The 17,277-nt window shown below is 44.7% G+C and overlaps 1 protein-coding gene across 1 annotated transcript in view; it reads left to right on the top strand.

Annotated features, from left to right (window-relative positions):
• Window positions 1-17,277, top strand: part of CRB1 (crumbs cell polarity complex component 1) — a 138,590-nt gene that overhangs the window by 48,612 nt on the left and 72,701 nt on the right. Inside the window, exons 3-5 of the mRNA XM_079981071.1 lie at window positions 5,885-6,080; window positions 10,204-10,343; window positions 12,108-12,290. Of these exons, the coding sequence (XP_079837197.1) occupies window positions 5,885-6,080; window positions 10,204-10,343; window positions 12,108-12,290 (519 nt within the window). The remainder of the gene's footprint in view (window positions 1-5,884; window positions 6,081-10,203; window positions 10,344-12,107; window positions 12,291-17,277) is intronic.

The following is a 17,277-nucleotide window of genomic DNA, read 5'->3' as shown; positions in this document are numbered from 1 at the left end:
TGGATCGTGTCCCACGGTGTTGACTGAACTGCTTCAGGCGCAACCAATGCTCGGGCCGTCTCAAACACCTCAGGCCCACAGAGGCTGAGGAATAGGTCCCGCTTCCACTCCTTTGATACTTCTGTCAGCTCGTTGGCTTGGAGGTAGCAGTCAAACCAAGCGAGGTAGGAGTCCCATGATTCAGAGGCTGGTGCAAACGGCGGTAGAGGCACAAGTGAAGCCATGATTCCGATGCCGGCATGAAGGGCGATGGATGGAACACAGTGCTCTAGCCAGAACAGTCAGCTCTGAATTGGTTCTGTCCAGTGATTTCGCTCAGTGATTTCGCTCTGTGATTCAGCTCAGTGATTCAGCTCAGTTCAGAGGCTGGCCGCATCTGGCTGTGCTCTGATGTCCATCCATCCCACCTTCGTCGCCAGTGTTAAGTTTTGGTTGGCATAGCAGACGACACAGCGATTTCTCCAAAGCAGCTCTTTATTTTGTAAGCTGGAATAGAACTGACAAGCAAACAGCTCAGCCGGCCTGCTTTTATAGGCAGCCGGCTGTCAACATTGTAGCAACAACAACCCAGAGTTTCCCGCCTAAAATAACTGACGTGGACCTGAGTGAAAACTATCTACAGACCTGAGTGAAAACTATCTACAGTATCCCCCTGCTGGCCCAGAGTGAAACTTCACTACATAACAAAATATATGATGATGATGCAGTAATATTGCCCCAACGTGGTCTGTGCAAGTCACTGCCTATCTATGCTAATGAAATCTATTGTAGAAGCACCAAATAGGCAAAATCATACATTAATGGTATGCAGTGGTTCCATGTGTGTGGCAAAATAACATGATAAGGGGGCATGCTTCAATTGTGATGTCAATTCCCACTCCCGAGTTGGATCAGGGCCCCCACACAAAGCCTCATGCCGCTCTCTTGTTTTTCTTTTTCTGAAACTTATAGGGCTATACATTTCTATATGTCAATGTTTCTCTACAGCCATAGGTTTTGCAAGAAGTAAGAGCACTGGATTCTTTTTTTATGTTAAAGATTCATTTAAGTTGTTAAAATACAGTGGTACCTCAGGTTACGTATGCTTCAGGTTACATAAGCTTCAGGTTACAGACTCCGCTAACCCAGATAGTACCTCGGGTTTAGAACTTTGCTTCAGGATGAGAACAGAAATCGTGCTCCTGCGGTGTGGCGGCGGCAGAAGGCCCCATTAACTAAAGTGGTGCTTCAGGTTAAGAACAGTTTCAGGTTAAGAACGGACCTCCGGAACAAATTAAGTACTTAACCCGAGGTACCACTGTATTCTTATTTTGCTCTGCTTTAACATCAAAAAACAAGCAAACTCAGAACATTTCAGAACTCCACATGATGCATTCTAGACATTCTCTTGTAGTGTAAAGCCCAGAAAACACAAACAAGGAATTAAAAAGACATAAACAATACATACCATTCAGCTACTTCTTAATTATTTTTAAGGTATGTGAGAGCAAGAGAGAAAGTCAATCTCCCCACCTTGGAAATATGAAACTAAGAAGGATTCTGGAGTTGTAGTTGATCTAACACAGGTAGCGCCTTAAAATGGATTATGTGGGAAAGTGAATCTCTTTTACTTCCATCACAAAGCCCCTAGATCTATTTGTCGACAATTTAGCATTCTAATCCATTTTGAAGGGGCTCCTGTGCCTGTAATTTTTATCCACTTTAGCCAAAATGGGGTAATGCCGTGGCAATTTTTATATTCCCATTATAGTGAAAGCGGGATGCCAAGCTTTGTTTTAGGCAGAGCACCTTTGAACCCAAAATATAAACCAAAGTGAAGAGAGTGCAAAAACAGGTCAGATTTTTAAAAAAAATCCACGGATGCTAGAGAAAACTTGGCCAGTGCATAACATTAATATAAACGAGCACCTTATATAAATAATACTTAAATACTATGAATAAGGGTCCGTGGGACTGTGGTGCTCATCAGCTGAGACTTGTCTGCCCTTAGTTCAATTTTCACCTTTTTGGACATCTTTGTCCATTTCCCCGGTTCAGGAAAACTGGAGCTTGGAAGTGAGCTGTTGCTATAGCAATGCTCTTATCATGGCAGGTGCTTCCATGCCCTTCCCCTTCCTCCTACATAGGTTCCTGTGCAGCTACCCACATCCCTGAAGCTCTATGGCCCTGGGAGAGAACCCAGCCAAGAACCTAGGCAACAGGTGTGATGACTATCAGTCCTAGAGCAGGGATATCCAGATCCAACAGCTTGTCTCAAGGCAAGATCTGCCAGAGGGTCTTGTTCTCCCTGTGCCTCCTCCTCCAAGACCTCAGGTTCCAGGTTTGAGCAGGACTAAGTCCTGACAACCATGCCATGGACTTTCATCCTCCAAGTCCACCATTTATGGAGAGCCATTCCTCTCCAGAGTAACTTGATAGACCTAAGAGACACAAATATATAGAGGAAGAGTAGGGAACATGGTGCCTTCCCAAATGTTGTGAACTTCAGCTCCTGTCAGCCACAACCAGCATGGCCAATGGGCAGGGATGATGGGATTTGTATCCCCAAACATATGGAAGGTGCCACCTCTGCTGCACCTGCCTTAGAGTCACTGGCAGGAATGCGGGTGGCGCTGTGGTCTAAATCACTGAGCCTCTTGGGCTTGCCGATCAGAAGGTCGGCAGTTTCAATCCCCATGATGGAGTGAGCTCCCATTGCTCCATCCCAGCTCCTGCCAACATAGCTGTTTGAAAGCACACCAGTGCAAGCAGATAAATAGGTACCATTGCAGCGGGAAGGTAAATGGCATTTCCATGCACTCTAGTTTCCGTCAAGGTGTCCCGTTGCGCCAGAAGTGGTTTAGTCATGCTGGTGACAAGACACGGAAAGCTGTCTGTGGACAAACGCCGGCTCCCTCGGCCTGAAAGCGAGATGAGCACCGCAACCCACTGGCAGAGGAATGGGGTGCGGAGGGAGCAGACTACCCCTAGCACTACTATTCCGGTAGGGTTCCATTGCAGCTGTCTCCTTGGACACACACCATACCCCCCCCCCGTGCTCTGGGCGTCACGCCCCCAGAACACACACCACGCCCTCGCAGGCGGCGTACCACGCCCCTGGGATGTGTGTCACGCCCCTGCGGGTGGAGTGCCATGCCCCTGGGATGCATGTCACGCCCCCAGGGGGTGCCAGCCACACCCCCACCTGCTCTCCACCCCCGGTAGCGGAGCATGCAGCTTCACCACTGCTGCAACCCCATAGTTGCCTTTGACTGGACTTAACCATCCAGGGGTCCTGTACCTTTTTACCCTTTTTTTAAAGAGTCACTGGCAGTTCACTGACTCCTTTAAAAAAATAGGGATAATGTAGGGATAGCACAAAGCTGCTTCAGAATATGACAGCAATGCTAACACGAGGAACACCAGCACAATCATTGGGGAGGGGAATAACGTTTTCTTGAACTTGTAAATACAAAGCCATCAGTATGGAGCTGGGCATGATGCAACATGTATATAGGACTAGAGCAACAGAACAGTAACCAACAGCTGTTCTGTAGTAATTGCCATGTTCACAGTAAATCTCGATGGCATGGCAGCCAAATACCAGTGGGCAACCGGGATCCTCTTCCCCTGCTACGTTTGCACCAGCTGAGCTACGCCAATACTAGAACAAGCATGTGAGATATGCCCAACAAACTCAGCACATCAGAGCAGCGAACAGAATACGCCCAGAATTAATCGGCCAGCAACTCAAACGGCAGCAATTTATGAGGGTGAATAAGAGCCAAAATCAAGGCATCAACTTGCACTGTTTTATCATTATCAGAAGAAGAAGAAATCAAGACGAAAGGTGCCAAATGAAAGAAGAATTTCATGATGTGCATTTCATGAGCTTTTTTAAAAAATCGAAAATTATTTTCTGAATCTTATTTTTCTGTCTTTCACGTTTAGCCTCTTTTCTACCCTTTTTCTTTCTCCGTGTCTTTCCCCCCTCCCTTTTTATGTTCTTATTGTATTTAGATAAAAGTCTTGGTGTGGTTAAAAAAAGAAAAAAGGTATGTTTTGTAGTTTCTTCCATGAACCTTAATAGAATTATTTTATTTTTTAAAAAATCTGCACGATGGAAGATAGAAGAGAATAAATATCAGTTTAAGGTTCAGACTTTAGAAAGGCTGAAGGTCCATGACAGACCCCATGCCTTGTAAGGAAGAGGTCCCTGATTTAACCAGGTATGGCTGGGATTAAGATTGCCACCTGAAACCCTGGAGACCTGTGGCTAATGTAGATTTTATGGAGCTAGAAAAATCAATGGTCCAACTCTGTGGTTCTAATGTTTAGTTAGTTTGTAGAAAACATCAGGGCCAGTGCAAGGCACTAAAGCACAAAAGGCAGACAGTTATCACCTTCCCCCTCCTGCTGCCCCCTTCTGCACAGTTTTTGAGAGGAAAGAGCTGTAGCTACATGGCCATTTCCTATGTCCTATGTTGCAGGAGTGCAGGTGGCGCTGTGGTCTAAACCACGGAGCCTCTTGGACTTGCCAATCAGAAGGTCGGCAGTTCGAATCCTCACATCGGGGTGAGCTCCCATTGCTCTGTCCCAGCACCTGCCAACCTAGCAGTTCGAAAGCACACCAGTGCAAATAGATAAATAGGTACTGCCGCCTCACAGTGAGGCAGCCCCAGAGGGAGCTTGTGCTACCACAACGGCCACGATGATGAAAAAAACTGATGAAAGCTTAACAGAGTTTTCATACCGCTTGACAGAGGCAACTAAACATTAAATATTGTTTGCTGCCATAACAGCAAAATGACAGCGAGCCAGGCATCCCCCAGGGCTGCCTTACCCACAGAGCTTCAGTCATAGAATAGTAGAGGAGGAGAATCCTAGAAGGTGTTGTAAACAATAAAAATCTGTCCTTTTCCCCTTATGGGGTATCCAAGAGCCCGTATAGAGTCCTTACGTGGCTTCCCTATTGGTAGGAGAAAATAACAGAGGCCAACCAGAGAATATTGAGAAGCAAAGCAGCTAGTAAGCCTGATCTTTATTGGTCTGTTGCAACAAGGTGCTCCCCTCACACGCAGGAAAGGAGGAGGACCTCGAACAATAGTGTGCAAGGCCTTAGATAGACATTTTAAATTCCCTCCCCTGGAGCTCAAGATCACCCCTCCATACATCATACATACATCACAGAAGGGGTGTAACCCAAGACCACCACCCCACAAACATCATACCTACATCACAGAAAAGGTGGTCTATAACAGAAATTCGAATGTTGTTTTTCCTGTCTGCCAGGTTATCTGATAATGCCTTATCTGATTGCCTTTCCTGGTAGTCTGCTCATTCCTTTGAGATGGCGCTTACCCAATTCCTGAGACAATGGGAAGGTTCCCTCACCCCCTCTCTCCTTGCAGAGAAACAATTGGTCAGCTTGGGAGTCAAAATGGTTTCAGGACTGTCTTCCTGTGCTGCTTCAGACATGTGGTTTATATATTTATGCACATGTTTGCTTGGTACATTTATGAACATTTCTTATATATCTAAGATAAATTCTTATTACAATGGGACCACAAGGATCACCTCGTCCTGCCCCTTTTCATGCAGGAATCTTTTGCCCAACATGGGGCTTGAACCCATCAGATTAAGATTCTCATGCTCTACTGACTGAAGAGATCTACTTTCTGTCATTGTGGTTACCTGATCCTTTTTCCAAATCACCAGTGGCTACTGGGCCCTTAAGATTTCTAGGAACAAGAAGAACTGGAATAAAATAAACATTGTAAGATCCGAGAACCAAAAGCTTCTGACGTCTCGCCAAGCAACCATCTCTTATCAAAATCACTTTCCAGAACAGGTGCTTTTGATGCGCACCCTTCAAACTTTCCCCTTTATCTGTCTTTTTCCACAGGTATCAACTGTGAGCTGGAAATTGACGAGTGTTTGTCACAGCCTTGCCTGAACGGCGGAAGCTGTCATGATAGACTGGGTGGCTATAACTGTTCCTGTCCCCTTGGCTTCCTGGGTGATCTCTGTGCCGTCAACATTGATGAGTGTGCAAGTCAGCCATGCCTCAATGGGGGGCAGTGTATTGATGGTATTAACGGGTATGTAATCTCAGTGTTGGGAAATGTGCTTACAACAGATGACAAGCACTTGTTACCTTTATCCTAATAGATTGGAATCTCATCTAGGCCAGGTAGGCTGAGAATGTGAATATGATGCTGATGATCATGAAAATTTGACCTTTCACTGATTCCAGCTAGAATCTGGGTATATTTAGAAATATAGCGGAGACCTCAACCCAGCCAAAATGGAAAAATTGTGATTTTTCTCTAAAATATGATCCTTCCATTTATGGTGTGCAATGGAGACTGCTTTCCTTAGGAAAATATATTTTAGGCATTCAAAACTGGGGGTAATGAATAATAAAATAATAGAGCTTTAGATTTGGACTTGGAATTGAACAGTAGCTGTTGTTTATGCCACTATACAGGTCATCTAGTTCACCCTCTTGCTTAGTGCTGGAATTTACATTGTCATAATAATGATAATAATTTATTATTTATAACCCGCCCATTTGGCTGGGTTTCCCCAGCCACTCTGGGCGGCTCCCAACAGAATATTAAAAACACGATAAAACATCAAACATTAAAAACTTCCCTAAGCAAGGCTGGCTTCAGATGTCTTCTAAAAGTCAGATAGTTGTTTATTTCCTTAATATCTGATGGTATTGCATTCCACAGGGTGGGCGCCACTACCGAGAAGACCCTCTGCCTGATTCCCTGTAACCTCACTTCTCACAGGGAGGGAACCGCCAGAAGGCCCTCAGAGCTGGACCTCAGTGTCCAGGCTGAATGATGAGAGTAGAGACACTGCTTGAGGTATACTGGGCTGAGGCCATTTAGGGCTTTAAAGGTCAGCACCAACACTTTGAATTGTGCTCGGAAACATACTGGGAGCCAACATAGGTCTTTCAGGACCAGTGTTATATGGTCTTGGCGGCCATTCCCAGTCACCAGTCTGGCTGCAGCATTCTGGATTAGTTGTAGTTTCCGGGTCACCTTCAAAGGTAGCCCCATGTAGAGTGCATTGCAATAGTCAACTAGAGCATGCACCACTCTGGCGATACAGTCTGCGGGCAGGTAGGGCCTCAGCCTGCGTACCAGATGGAGCTGATAAACAGCTGCTAGATGGACATCCAGCCTCTTTTAAAATACCTGCTTCAATGAACACCCATGGGGTCAGGTACAAGCTCCACTTATACGTCAGGTGGCTCACCTGTACCCTCCAGATGTTGCTGACTGCATAATCCTTTGGCTACGATGACCAAGCCTGATGGGAATTGTAGTTCAGTAACATCTGGAGGGCACAGATTTAGCCATCCATGCATTAGATGGGATGGGAGACCTGTGGTCTTCCAGATGTTGGGTATCAAAGCAACTACTTAGCAACAACCGCCAGGCAAACCCACTAAAGTATCAAAACTTTGAATATGTATGTGAGAGAAACAAAATACAGACTACTAAATTAAAACCAGTTAAATATTGCCTGGTTTTCACGGAGCTGACAAACCTATGGCTGGGTTACACAACTTCAAGCCGCTGACTGAATCTTCTTCCTGACTAAAACACAAAACCAGCATGTCAAGAGGGAGGCTAGGCTGGAACCTTCCTCACTGACACCCACTTAGTTTTGCACAGGAAACATTTTTGTATGGGGGTGAATTGGAGACACCCAACCAGTAGGCTGAAGTGATACAGGCCAAAGGCCCAGATAAAGAGAGGTTTGCCACCTCAGTGACAGCTGAGCCATAGTTTCCCAATGACTGGATACGAATCCATTTCGAGATAACCGCAGTATCTGAATCCAATGAATTGTGGTGGTGGTGGTTTTTTAAAAAAGAGAGACCTGTTCAGATTGAAATGGTTTCTGATCAATAGCTGAGCGGTCTCAAAAGCAGACTTTGGAATTAAACATTGAACGCATAAAGCGTTGCATTCTCCTGTCGCGGCAGAACAGATGTCACACAGAGGGAGAATTCCCTGTTCTGCGTGAATTGAACAATAGCAATTATTTATGCCACCATGCAGTCGGTGTATGCCAATAAAGCTGTCCACTGAACTAATCTTTCCAATAAAGACACAGGTTTTCTGCTCTCATTAGATAAACTGAAATGCAAATGAGCGCTATGAATGTCATGAAAGGCTTAGAGGACACACCAGCCTAGGGAGCTAGACAAACGTTTATTATCTCTCTTAAAAAAGGAACAGAACAATAACAGGAGACTCCAGGCTCTTGCCAGATACTACAAAGGCTAGTGCCACCCACCCACTAAACTATTTAATGACACTATCCATGCACACTTTGCAAAGGTGACTCTCAATACAGTTTTGTATTGAACGGCAATGGTTGTTTTTAACTAGACAACTTGATTTTGGGGAATGATAAAATTTGAAGGCAGGTGGGTGCAAATTCAGGAGCATGCATATGAACATGAACTGTGAAAATTAAAAGTTCACCTTTTGACAATTGGAAGTATAAATCTGCCCATTTCAAATTTAAGGATTTCACCAAACAAGAAGCAAAATTTCATGTCAGATCTAGGGATTATGGGGAGAATGGTTTGCTTTTTATGTGAACCTCTCATCTAGAAACTTTCTTTTTCAGGAACACCCATCATACACTGGTATTATGTTTTCTGATTTAATATTGGGAAAAAGAAATGAATATTATAGATTCTTGAGAAGTATGACTCATTGGGAATATGAAGTATTGGATGCTAGGCAAATTGTGAAAAGGAGAAGTGGAGGCTGCTGAAATGGAATGGAGAAATAAGGGAGATAGGCAGAAAATGAAGAGGGAACTTAGACAGGAAATCAGAAAGTGTAACTAGGTATATAGCTATAAGATGCTCTGATGAATCAAGGCTGGGAAAACTCTGGTTCTCTGGATGAGACTGGACTCTGATTCCCATCATTTATTGACTCAGCTAGTTGGGTCAGATGGACGTTGGAACTAAGGATGGACAAATCTATTTCTTTCAGTTCTGTAAGTTTCTCATTTTTTCCAGTCTTAAATTCAGTCCTCTCTCCACATTCCTACAACAATTCACATTTTAAAAAAGAAAACCTCATGAAAATTCACCCACATTTTAGTGCAAAGTTCTCCTAGGAAACATGTTTCTGTATGCTGCTTTGACTAATATGTACATTTTGCAAGCGATTTTCCTGAATGCATTTTTGTGTGCTGTTTGCACTAATAAATACCTCTTAACGTTGCGTTAGTATATGCATTTTTGCATGCAGTACTTGGCCGGAGAACCTTATTGCAAAATGTGGAGAAGTGCAAATTTCAAAGAATAGCTGTGTTTCGGTTTGCACGTTGTTTAGGAAAGTGTGAATTGGTAGGCTTACCTTAAAAGGCAAACGGAATAATAATAATAATAATAATAATAATAATAATAATAATAATAAATTCCCATCTCCAGCTGGAGCTCAACAACAACTGAAGGGCTACAGGTTTCCCATCTCTGTAATAAACACATCTATGGTTAGGGGGACGCGGGGATGCGGGTGGCACTGTGGGTTAAACCACAGAGCCTAGGACTTGCCAATCAGAAGGTCAGTGGTTCGAATCCCAGCGATGGGGCGAGCTCCCGTTGCTCAGTCCCTGCTCCTGCCAACCTAGCAGTTCGAAAGCACGTCAAAGTGCAAATAGATAAATAGGTGGGCAGGAAGGTAAACGACGTTTCTGTGCGCTGCTCTGGTTCGCCAGAAGCGGCTTAGTCATACTGGCCACATGACCCGGAAGCTGTACGCCGGCTCCCTTGGCCAATAAAGCGAGATGAGCGCCACAACCCCAGAGTCGGCCATGACTGGACCTAATGGTCAGGGGTCCCTTTACCTTCACCTTATGGTTAGGGTGGAGTCTCCCCCTCCAGGCACCTCTCCTACACGTGCTCATTCTCTATGGATATGGGACATCCAAGGGGCTATGGACCACTGCAAGAGTGTAGAAGAGGCAGTCAAGTATTAAAGGGTGCCTTCTGGATCTGATTCAATACAAAAAATTAAAGAAACATACCGGGGAGGGGCCTTGATGCAACAGCTGAAAAAGAAGGGTGGAAGCAAATGAGGGTCTGAAAATCTTTGCACGAGCGGTGAGTTTTCAAAGACGAGCCCACAGACCGAGGATGGCATTAATTTAATCAATTTTATTGCAATGCAGGTATAGCTGCAACTGTACAGGCAGCGGATATATGGGCCTTCACTGTGAAACGTTAATTCCTTTCTGCTGGTTCCACCCGTGCCTCAACAATGCTACCTGCGAGGATGCAGTGGACAGTTACATTTGCCACTGCTGGCCAGGTAAACTCTGTTTTCTCTCTCACACAAGCTCCCCTCTCTTTAACTGCTGTGAGCTCTCTGTGTAAGCAAACAATAAAAATAAATTAAATTATGCACCATAGCAGCCTGAATTCTATGCAGGCAGCCCTCCATGGTTTACCGGGGGGTTTCATTCTGAGGCACCACATGTGTCAGTGGAATTGTATATTATTGAAACCCATTGAAAAAGCATGCAAACATCCCGTTCTGCCCTTTTGGTGACGTTTCAATGACATCTTCTGGGTCACTTCTGGGTTCGATGCAATGTGCCATCCTATGCCTTCAAAATGTGGGTGGGTTTTTTGGGGGGGTTATTGGGTTGTTGTTTTAATTTGGATTGTATATTTTGTGGTTTTGTATTTTGATTTTGTTCTGTGAACCACCCTGAGACCTCCAGGTATAGGGCAGTATATAAATTCTAATGATGATGATGATGATGTTTGTATACACAGTTGTGCACATGTTGAATGTACATAAATGGGGGTTTGGGTGAGCCTGCCTGTACCAAAATATGCTGAATGTCAGCAAAATATTATTAGGCAATGAAACAAGTTTATCATATACGGATTTAGTATGCATTATTTCTTCCATTCCTTTTAATTGCAGAGTGATGCAGTGAGATATATCCAGGGCCCTAATGGTCCAGGTCTGGAAGCCCTTCTTAATCCTGCTATGGCAATTTCACAAGGCGTTGCCAGAACACATTGCCATGGCTTTTAAAAACATAAATATGTTTAGATTCTCTGAATGGCACGGTCCGCACTGGCTACCAAATCCAGCAGCTTTTATGTACTTGCATGGAGTTGCTGAAGATCACCCTGCCTGCACTTCTTCTGATTTGCTTTTTATTTTTTAAACTGGTGCAATAGGGAACAGCAGTGTGCACCTATTCAATGGGTGGCTCTTCCAGCTCTTAGTTAGTGATGATAGGCCGAGCGACTGTGACTTCCCTACAAGCCACTGATTGAGTCCATGTGTCTTGCCTGGCTGAAACTCTATCCAACTCCTCTTTCCATGGCTTTCATGCCAAATACATGCAGTGGCTCCCCGTCTGTGGAATGGTCTCCCCAGGGAAGTTCGCCTGGCGCCTTCATTATACACCTTTAGGCGCCAGGCAAAAACGTTCCTTTTTAACCAGGCCTTTGGTTGATCTATGACCTTTTAAAATGTGGGGGTTTTGGAGGGGAGTGGCGATTGGGTTGTTGTTTTTATTTCTATTGTGTATTTTGTGGTTTTATATCTTGATTTTATTCTGTGAACTGCCCCGAGACCCCCAGGTATAGGGCAGTACAGTGGTAGTTACGAACTTGATCCATTCCGGGGTGCTATTTGCACCCTGAAAAGTCCGTAACTAGAGCACCGCTCCTGCGCATGCGTGCAGTGCGATACAGCGCTTCTGCGCATGCGCAAAGTAACAGAATGCTTCTCCGGGTTTGCTGTGTTCGCAAGCCAAAAAGATGCAACATAAACCTAACGCAACACGAGGTATGACTGTATATAAATTCTAATAATAATAATAATAATAATAATAATAATAATAATAATATAAAAAGATGGCTACAGAAGTGGGTTGAGTTCTCCTACAGCTTTCCTCACTCTCCCCGGCCTCATCCTTTCAGGCCCCTCAGATGTTCTGCAATATTATCTTTGCTGCTTCCACGGTGAATATAGCACAAGCCCAAATAATGAACAATGAGATCGCTGTCCTCAACTACCTCAAGTTACAACCCCTTCTCAATTCTGCAGGCTATGCAGGGTCTCACTGTGAAACAGACATAAACGAGTGTAGCAGTAATCCCTGCCTCCACGGGAGTGAGTGTGTGGAACTATCATGGTCGAGCTGGTATGGAAGAATACCAGAGCTACCCTCGGAGTTCAGCTACCAGAGAGCATCGGGTTATGTGTGCAGTTGCCGTGCAGGATTCACAGGTAATGCAACCTCCAGATTTGTAGCCTTGGTTTTTTTAAGTGTCACAGTCTGAAGGGTCCCTCTGGTGGACTTACGCTGCAATAGAGGCTTAGGGCTGTTTTGTAAGCAAACGATTTGCCTTATTAGAAAAACTAACCACTAAACTGAGACAGACACGGGGACAAATAGAAGAAGACACCTTCTCCCCGGTGTGGTTCCCCTTTATCACATACACAGCCCAACAAGACAACAAGAACCCGGTGACAACATATGAATCAATCTGGCTAACCTGATCCCAAAACACACACACAAAAAAAATCTCACTACAGCCAGCCAAAGACAACCAACCACACCCTAAGCCACCTCTCAACATCTCTTGCCACCAAGGAAATACAACAAGAGAATAGTAAGAGAGCAACGCTGACACAAAACCCCACACATACACTAAGTAGAAGAATAGAAGCATAACCACCCTACCCCACCCTGCTTACCATTCCCCCCTCTTTCCAACCTCTTTAAACAAACAGAGCCAAGCAGTTCTGTCCTGTTTCCACTTGCTGTTTTTATTTAATCCACTCCACTTGGTTTATTTAAACCAGGTACATGTACACTGACCGCTAATAATGAATCAAATGTTGTAGATATCATTGCAAATTTAGTATGCTATACAAATGACATTAGAAGGCTTGGTCTTTTTATTTATACCGTTTATGATCCTATGATCCTTGTTTGTAAGCAAATGATTTCATACATAGCTATGCTCCTGTATGGAAGAAACCAGAGGTAGATTATAGGTGCAGTCTCCTGTGTGATGAATATGCATTTGCTTCTCTCTCTCTCTCTCTCTCTCTCTCTTGCTAAGCATATAAATGGTGTACAAACTGTAGTCCATTTTCACCTTCCCTTGAAAAGCAGAGAAGTGCAGAGCCAGCCTATGCACAGAGGCCAACAGCTATGATCCTGGCTCTTCTCCATGCCTGGATAAAAAGTTAATTACAATTTTGAGAGTACCTTGTTTGCCTGGTGGTGTTTCCATTGGTTGCGTTAGTAACAACTCTTTTTATAAAACAAATACGCTTTTAGAAATGGAATATATATATATATTCTTGGGGTACATTGGGGTGAATCCACCTCAGATTGTTGCTCAGTCCTAAACACATAATAAAATATATCAGTGATTTGCTTCAGGAGCGAGGTTCCTGCAACTCATCTGGCTTCATTCTGGGAAATGTTATATGTTATTTCCATCAAGTTGTGTGCATTTTCGGATATTAATTAAATAAAGGATGCGGGTGACACTGTGGTCTAAACCACTCAGTCTCTTGGGCTTGCTGATCACTAGGTCGGTGGTTTGAATCCCCGCAACGGAGTGAGATCCCGTTGCTCTACTCCAGCTCCTGCCAACCTAGCAGTTCAAAAGCACACCAGTGCAGGTAGATAAATAGGTACCGCTGCGGCGGGAAGGTAAATGGTGTTACTGTGTGCCCTGGCTTCCGTCACGGTGTCCCGTTGCACCAGAAACTGTTTAGTCATGCTGGCTGCATGAGCCAGAAACCTGTCTGTGGACAAAAGCTGGCTCCCTTGGCCTGAAAGCGAGATGAGCACTGCAACCCCATAGTCGCCTTTGTCTGGACTTAACTTTCCAGGGGTCCTTTACCATTGCCTTTTTACCTTATTAATTAAATAGTACTGTTCTTCTCATTTAGCATCCTTTCCAGGCACTGGCTAATTATTACAAAAAATACAGAATACCCTCTGCCTCGTTTAGAAGTTGACTTTCAGCTTTTCTTACATTTCAACATACAATAATGCTAAAACTAGCATTGAGTGTTCAGTTTCAGCCAGAGTTTTGCAAGGTTGAGCCCCAGAATATACTTTGGGTGCTCGTGCAGGCTATACATTCATTTCAGAAAATATTATGTGACACCATTTAAATTTCCAACAATTCTCCTGCTGCCTCATCATTCCATTGTATTGCGATAAAATAAAATTGGCATTCGCCACCAGTTGCTGGGGGCAGAGCAAGTGTCAATGCCAGTGACCCTAGCAATTCTTGAGTACAGATGCTAGGTCTGATCCTAGAACAAGTTTTGAAAACCACTGCCCTTTGAGTCTAATTTCAAAGTGGGGTATTTTGAATATGTCTGCTGCTATATGCTATGGCCTAAACCACAGAGCCCAGGGCTTGCTGATCAGAAGGTTGGCAGTTCGAATCCCCGTGACGGGGTGATCTCCCGTTGCTCGGTCCCTGCTCCTGCCAACCTAGCAGTTTGAAAGCACGTCAAAAAATGCAAGTAGATAAATGGGTACCTCTCTGGTGGGAAGGCAAACGGCGTTTCCGTGCACTGCTCTGGTTCGCCAGAAGCGGCTTAGTCATGCTGGCCACATGACCTGGAAGCTGTATGCCGGCTCCTTCGGCCAGTAAAGCGAGATGAGCGCTGCAACCCCAGAGTCGTCTGCAACTGGACCTAATGGTCAGGGGTCCCTTTACCTTTACCTTTACTCTCTTTAAAATATATATGTATAATTTTATTGATTTTAAGAACAAACACGAAACAGACCTCAAAAATGTAAGTCCCCCTTCATCCACTGACCTTCCTCACCACCCCTTCATCAATTCCTTTCCTTTCCAGATTCTTCTGTTTAGTTTTGATTCCAATTGTTTTTTAGTTGCAATGTGGATTTGCTCAAGAGTATACGGTAAGTGGGTGCCTGCATCTTTTGTAACTTTAAAAATACCATTTTAAAACAATATTATTGGCAGTGAATATGAGCAAAGTCCTTCTCAGTTGCTGATCATCAAAAAGGGCAGACAGAACACCACCGTGATGAGAACAGTAATTCTTTCCATTTGCAGGGAAATGTGCGGGCTCCGTTTCATGTTGCCCCATCATCAGATTAATGAAGCCCTTGGCTGATTAGAGATTGCTGTAATTCGTTTGACAGTTAACTGAGAACATGGGCCCATGGGTTCCTGAATGTCCAGCAGTCACCTCCAGCAATGACAGGGGATTCATGAGCATATTTCCTAACAATTCTTCCAGGGTCAGTGAGTGGGACGCACAAACACACTGTTTGTTCAATAAATTGGTCAGCACACATGATATTTTTGAAGGTCAGTTGCCGTCAGGGCCTGGCTGGACGAAGAGGAGTTGTGGGAGGCTCCAGCAGGAGAACCCCCTAAAAAAGCCAAGGGAGTGGTGGTGGGATCCTGAAGATAGGTCAGAGGATTGAGAAGGGTGGGCAGAATGGTTGGATGCTGAACAAGCAACAGGCTTCGGTGAGAGAGAGGAAGAAGAGGCAGAAAGCACTGCAGATGTAGGCCAGGCAGCTGAGGAGGAAGTGAGGGCCGAGGCAGCAACGGATTCAAAGGAGCCAGCCAGTCCTACTGTATTCATCTCCCTTCCTCCCTTGTCTCTAAACGCATGGAGGGCTTTTCATGTATAAGAGCAAAGAGCTCAGAGAGCACAGAGAGTCCATCCCCGACAGAGTTTAAGACTGATGGGGAAAGAGCTGGACAGGGAGGAGACTTAAAGGAGTCGCAGATTGTCAGGTCTGGAAATTGGTTTACTGGAGCCAGTCTTGCTCATAGGCTTCTGTGTTTGGATTCTGCTTTCTTGAATAAAGAATCAACTTTACTGCTCATCTCTGAATCTCTGTGCTGACCTGCAGCTGAACCAGCCCTTAGAGTTGCCCTCCTAGACAGAGCAGTCTCACGGCTGATTGACACCTTAGAAAAGGGGTTCGAGAGAGAGCATAGCCAATGAGTTGGTTTTGGGTTGTGAGCTGGCTGAGTTGTGGTGGAGCTGGGTGTGTCATAATCTCCACACACACACCCCACCAATCTCATAACCTTATCATGACTGTGACTCACCACGGATGGGCTCAGCCCATATTCTAACTATACCAATTTATTCTTGTGAATTGGTCTCTCTAAAAGGTTACTGTATAAAACTTTGAGCATCTGGACCAGTCCCTTGCTCGTGAACCTCACGACACATCCAGTTGGTCTTGGAGCTGCAAAGGTCATTTTTAGAAACACACGCATTGTCAAGGATTCTCTATTATCCCGCACCACTGCCAACAAAATGTCGCAGATTAAGACTGCTCTCACTGTAATCCCACGTTGTCTGAAATTTACATTCCTGTTATTACTATCCCACATGACATACTAACACATGGGGTGATATACCACATATATGTCACTAAAAATAACTGCTCCTTTCTCCCTGTTATCCAACCACTTCAAATCTACTGTATTGCCCCAAATATAAGCCACACCCAAATAGAAGATGCACCTTAAAAATTAGAGAGGGGGGGAAATACCTGAATATAAGCCGCTCCGTTCCTCGCTGCTCCTGGCTGCATACTGGGGGGGGGGGGGAGCCATGCTGTGTTGCTGACGGCCTTTCCCCTTCCTCTCTCTCTCTCTCCCCCCCCCCCCCTTCTCAGCTTTGGGAGAGAGGACGGGGGACTGTGCGTGGGCTTCACCACGCTCCTGGCGCTGTTTGCCCCGTGCTGCTGGCTGCATACTGTAAGGTAGCGAATATAAGCCACACTTTAACTTTTCATGGTCAGAATTTTGGAGGAAAGTGATGCTTATATTCAGACCAATACGGTATTGCATTTACTTAATAGTTCAAACCCTTTTCCTGCTGTCAAGCGCAGTCACTCAACAATCACACTCCATGCACCCACCATACCATATACAGTGTACCTTAGCTGTCGAATGCCCTGGAACTCAGACATTTTGGCTCCCAAAACCCGGAAGTAACTGTTCCAGTTTTCTAACCTTCTTTTGGAAGCCAAACATCCGACAGGGCTTCTGTGGCTTCCAATTGGCTGCAGGAGCTTCCTGCAGCCAATCAGAAACCGTGATTTGGAAGTCGAACACTTTGGAAGTCAAACGTACTTCTGGAATGGATTCCATTCGACTTCCAAGGTATGACTGTACTGATTTCTGACTTCCGTAAAACACTCAAAACATTCATCAACCAATACTCATTG

The sequence above is a fragment of the Podarcis cretensis genome, assembly GCF_951804945.1.
Source record: "Podarcis cretensis genome assembly, chromosome: 6".
Taxonomy (NCBI): domain Eukaryota; kingdom Metazoa; phylum Chordata; class Lepidosauria; order Squamata; family Lacertidae; genus Podarcis; species Podarcis cretensis.
The sequence above is the reverse complement of the archived record's forward strand: the minus strand, read 5'-3'. Positions and strand labels throughout refer to the sequence as shown.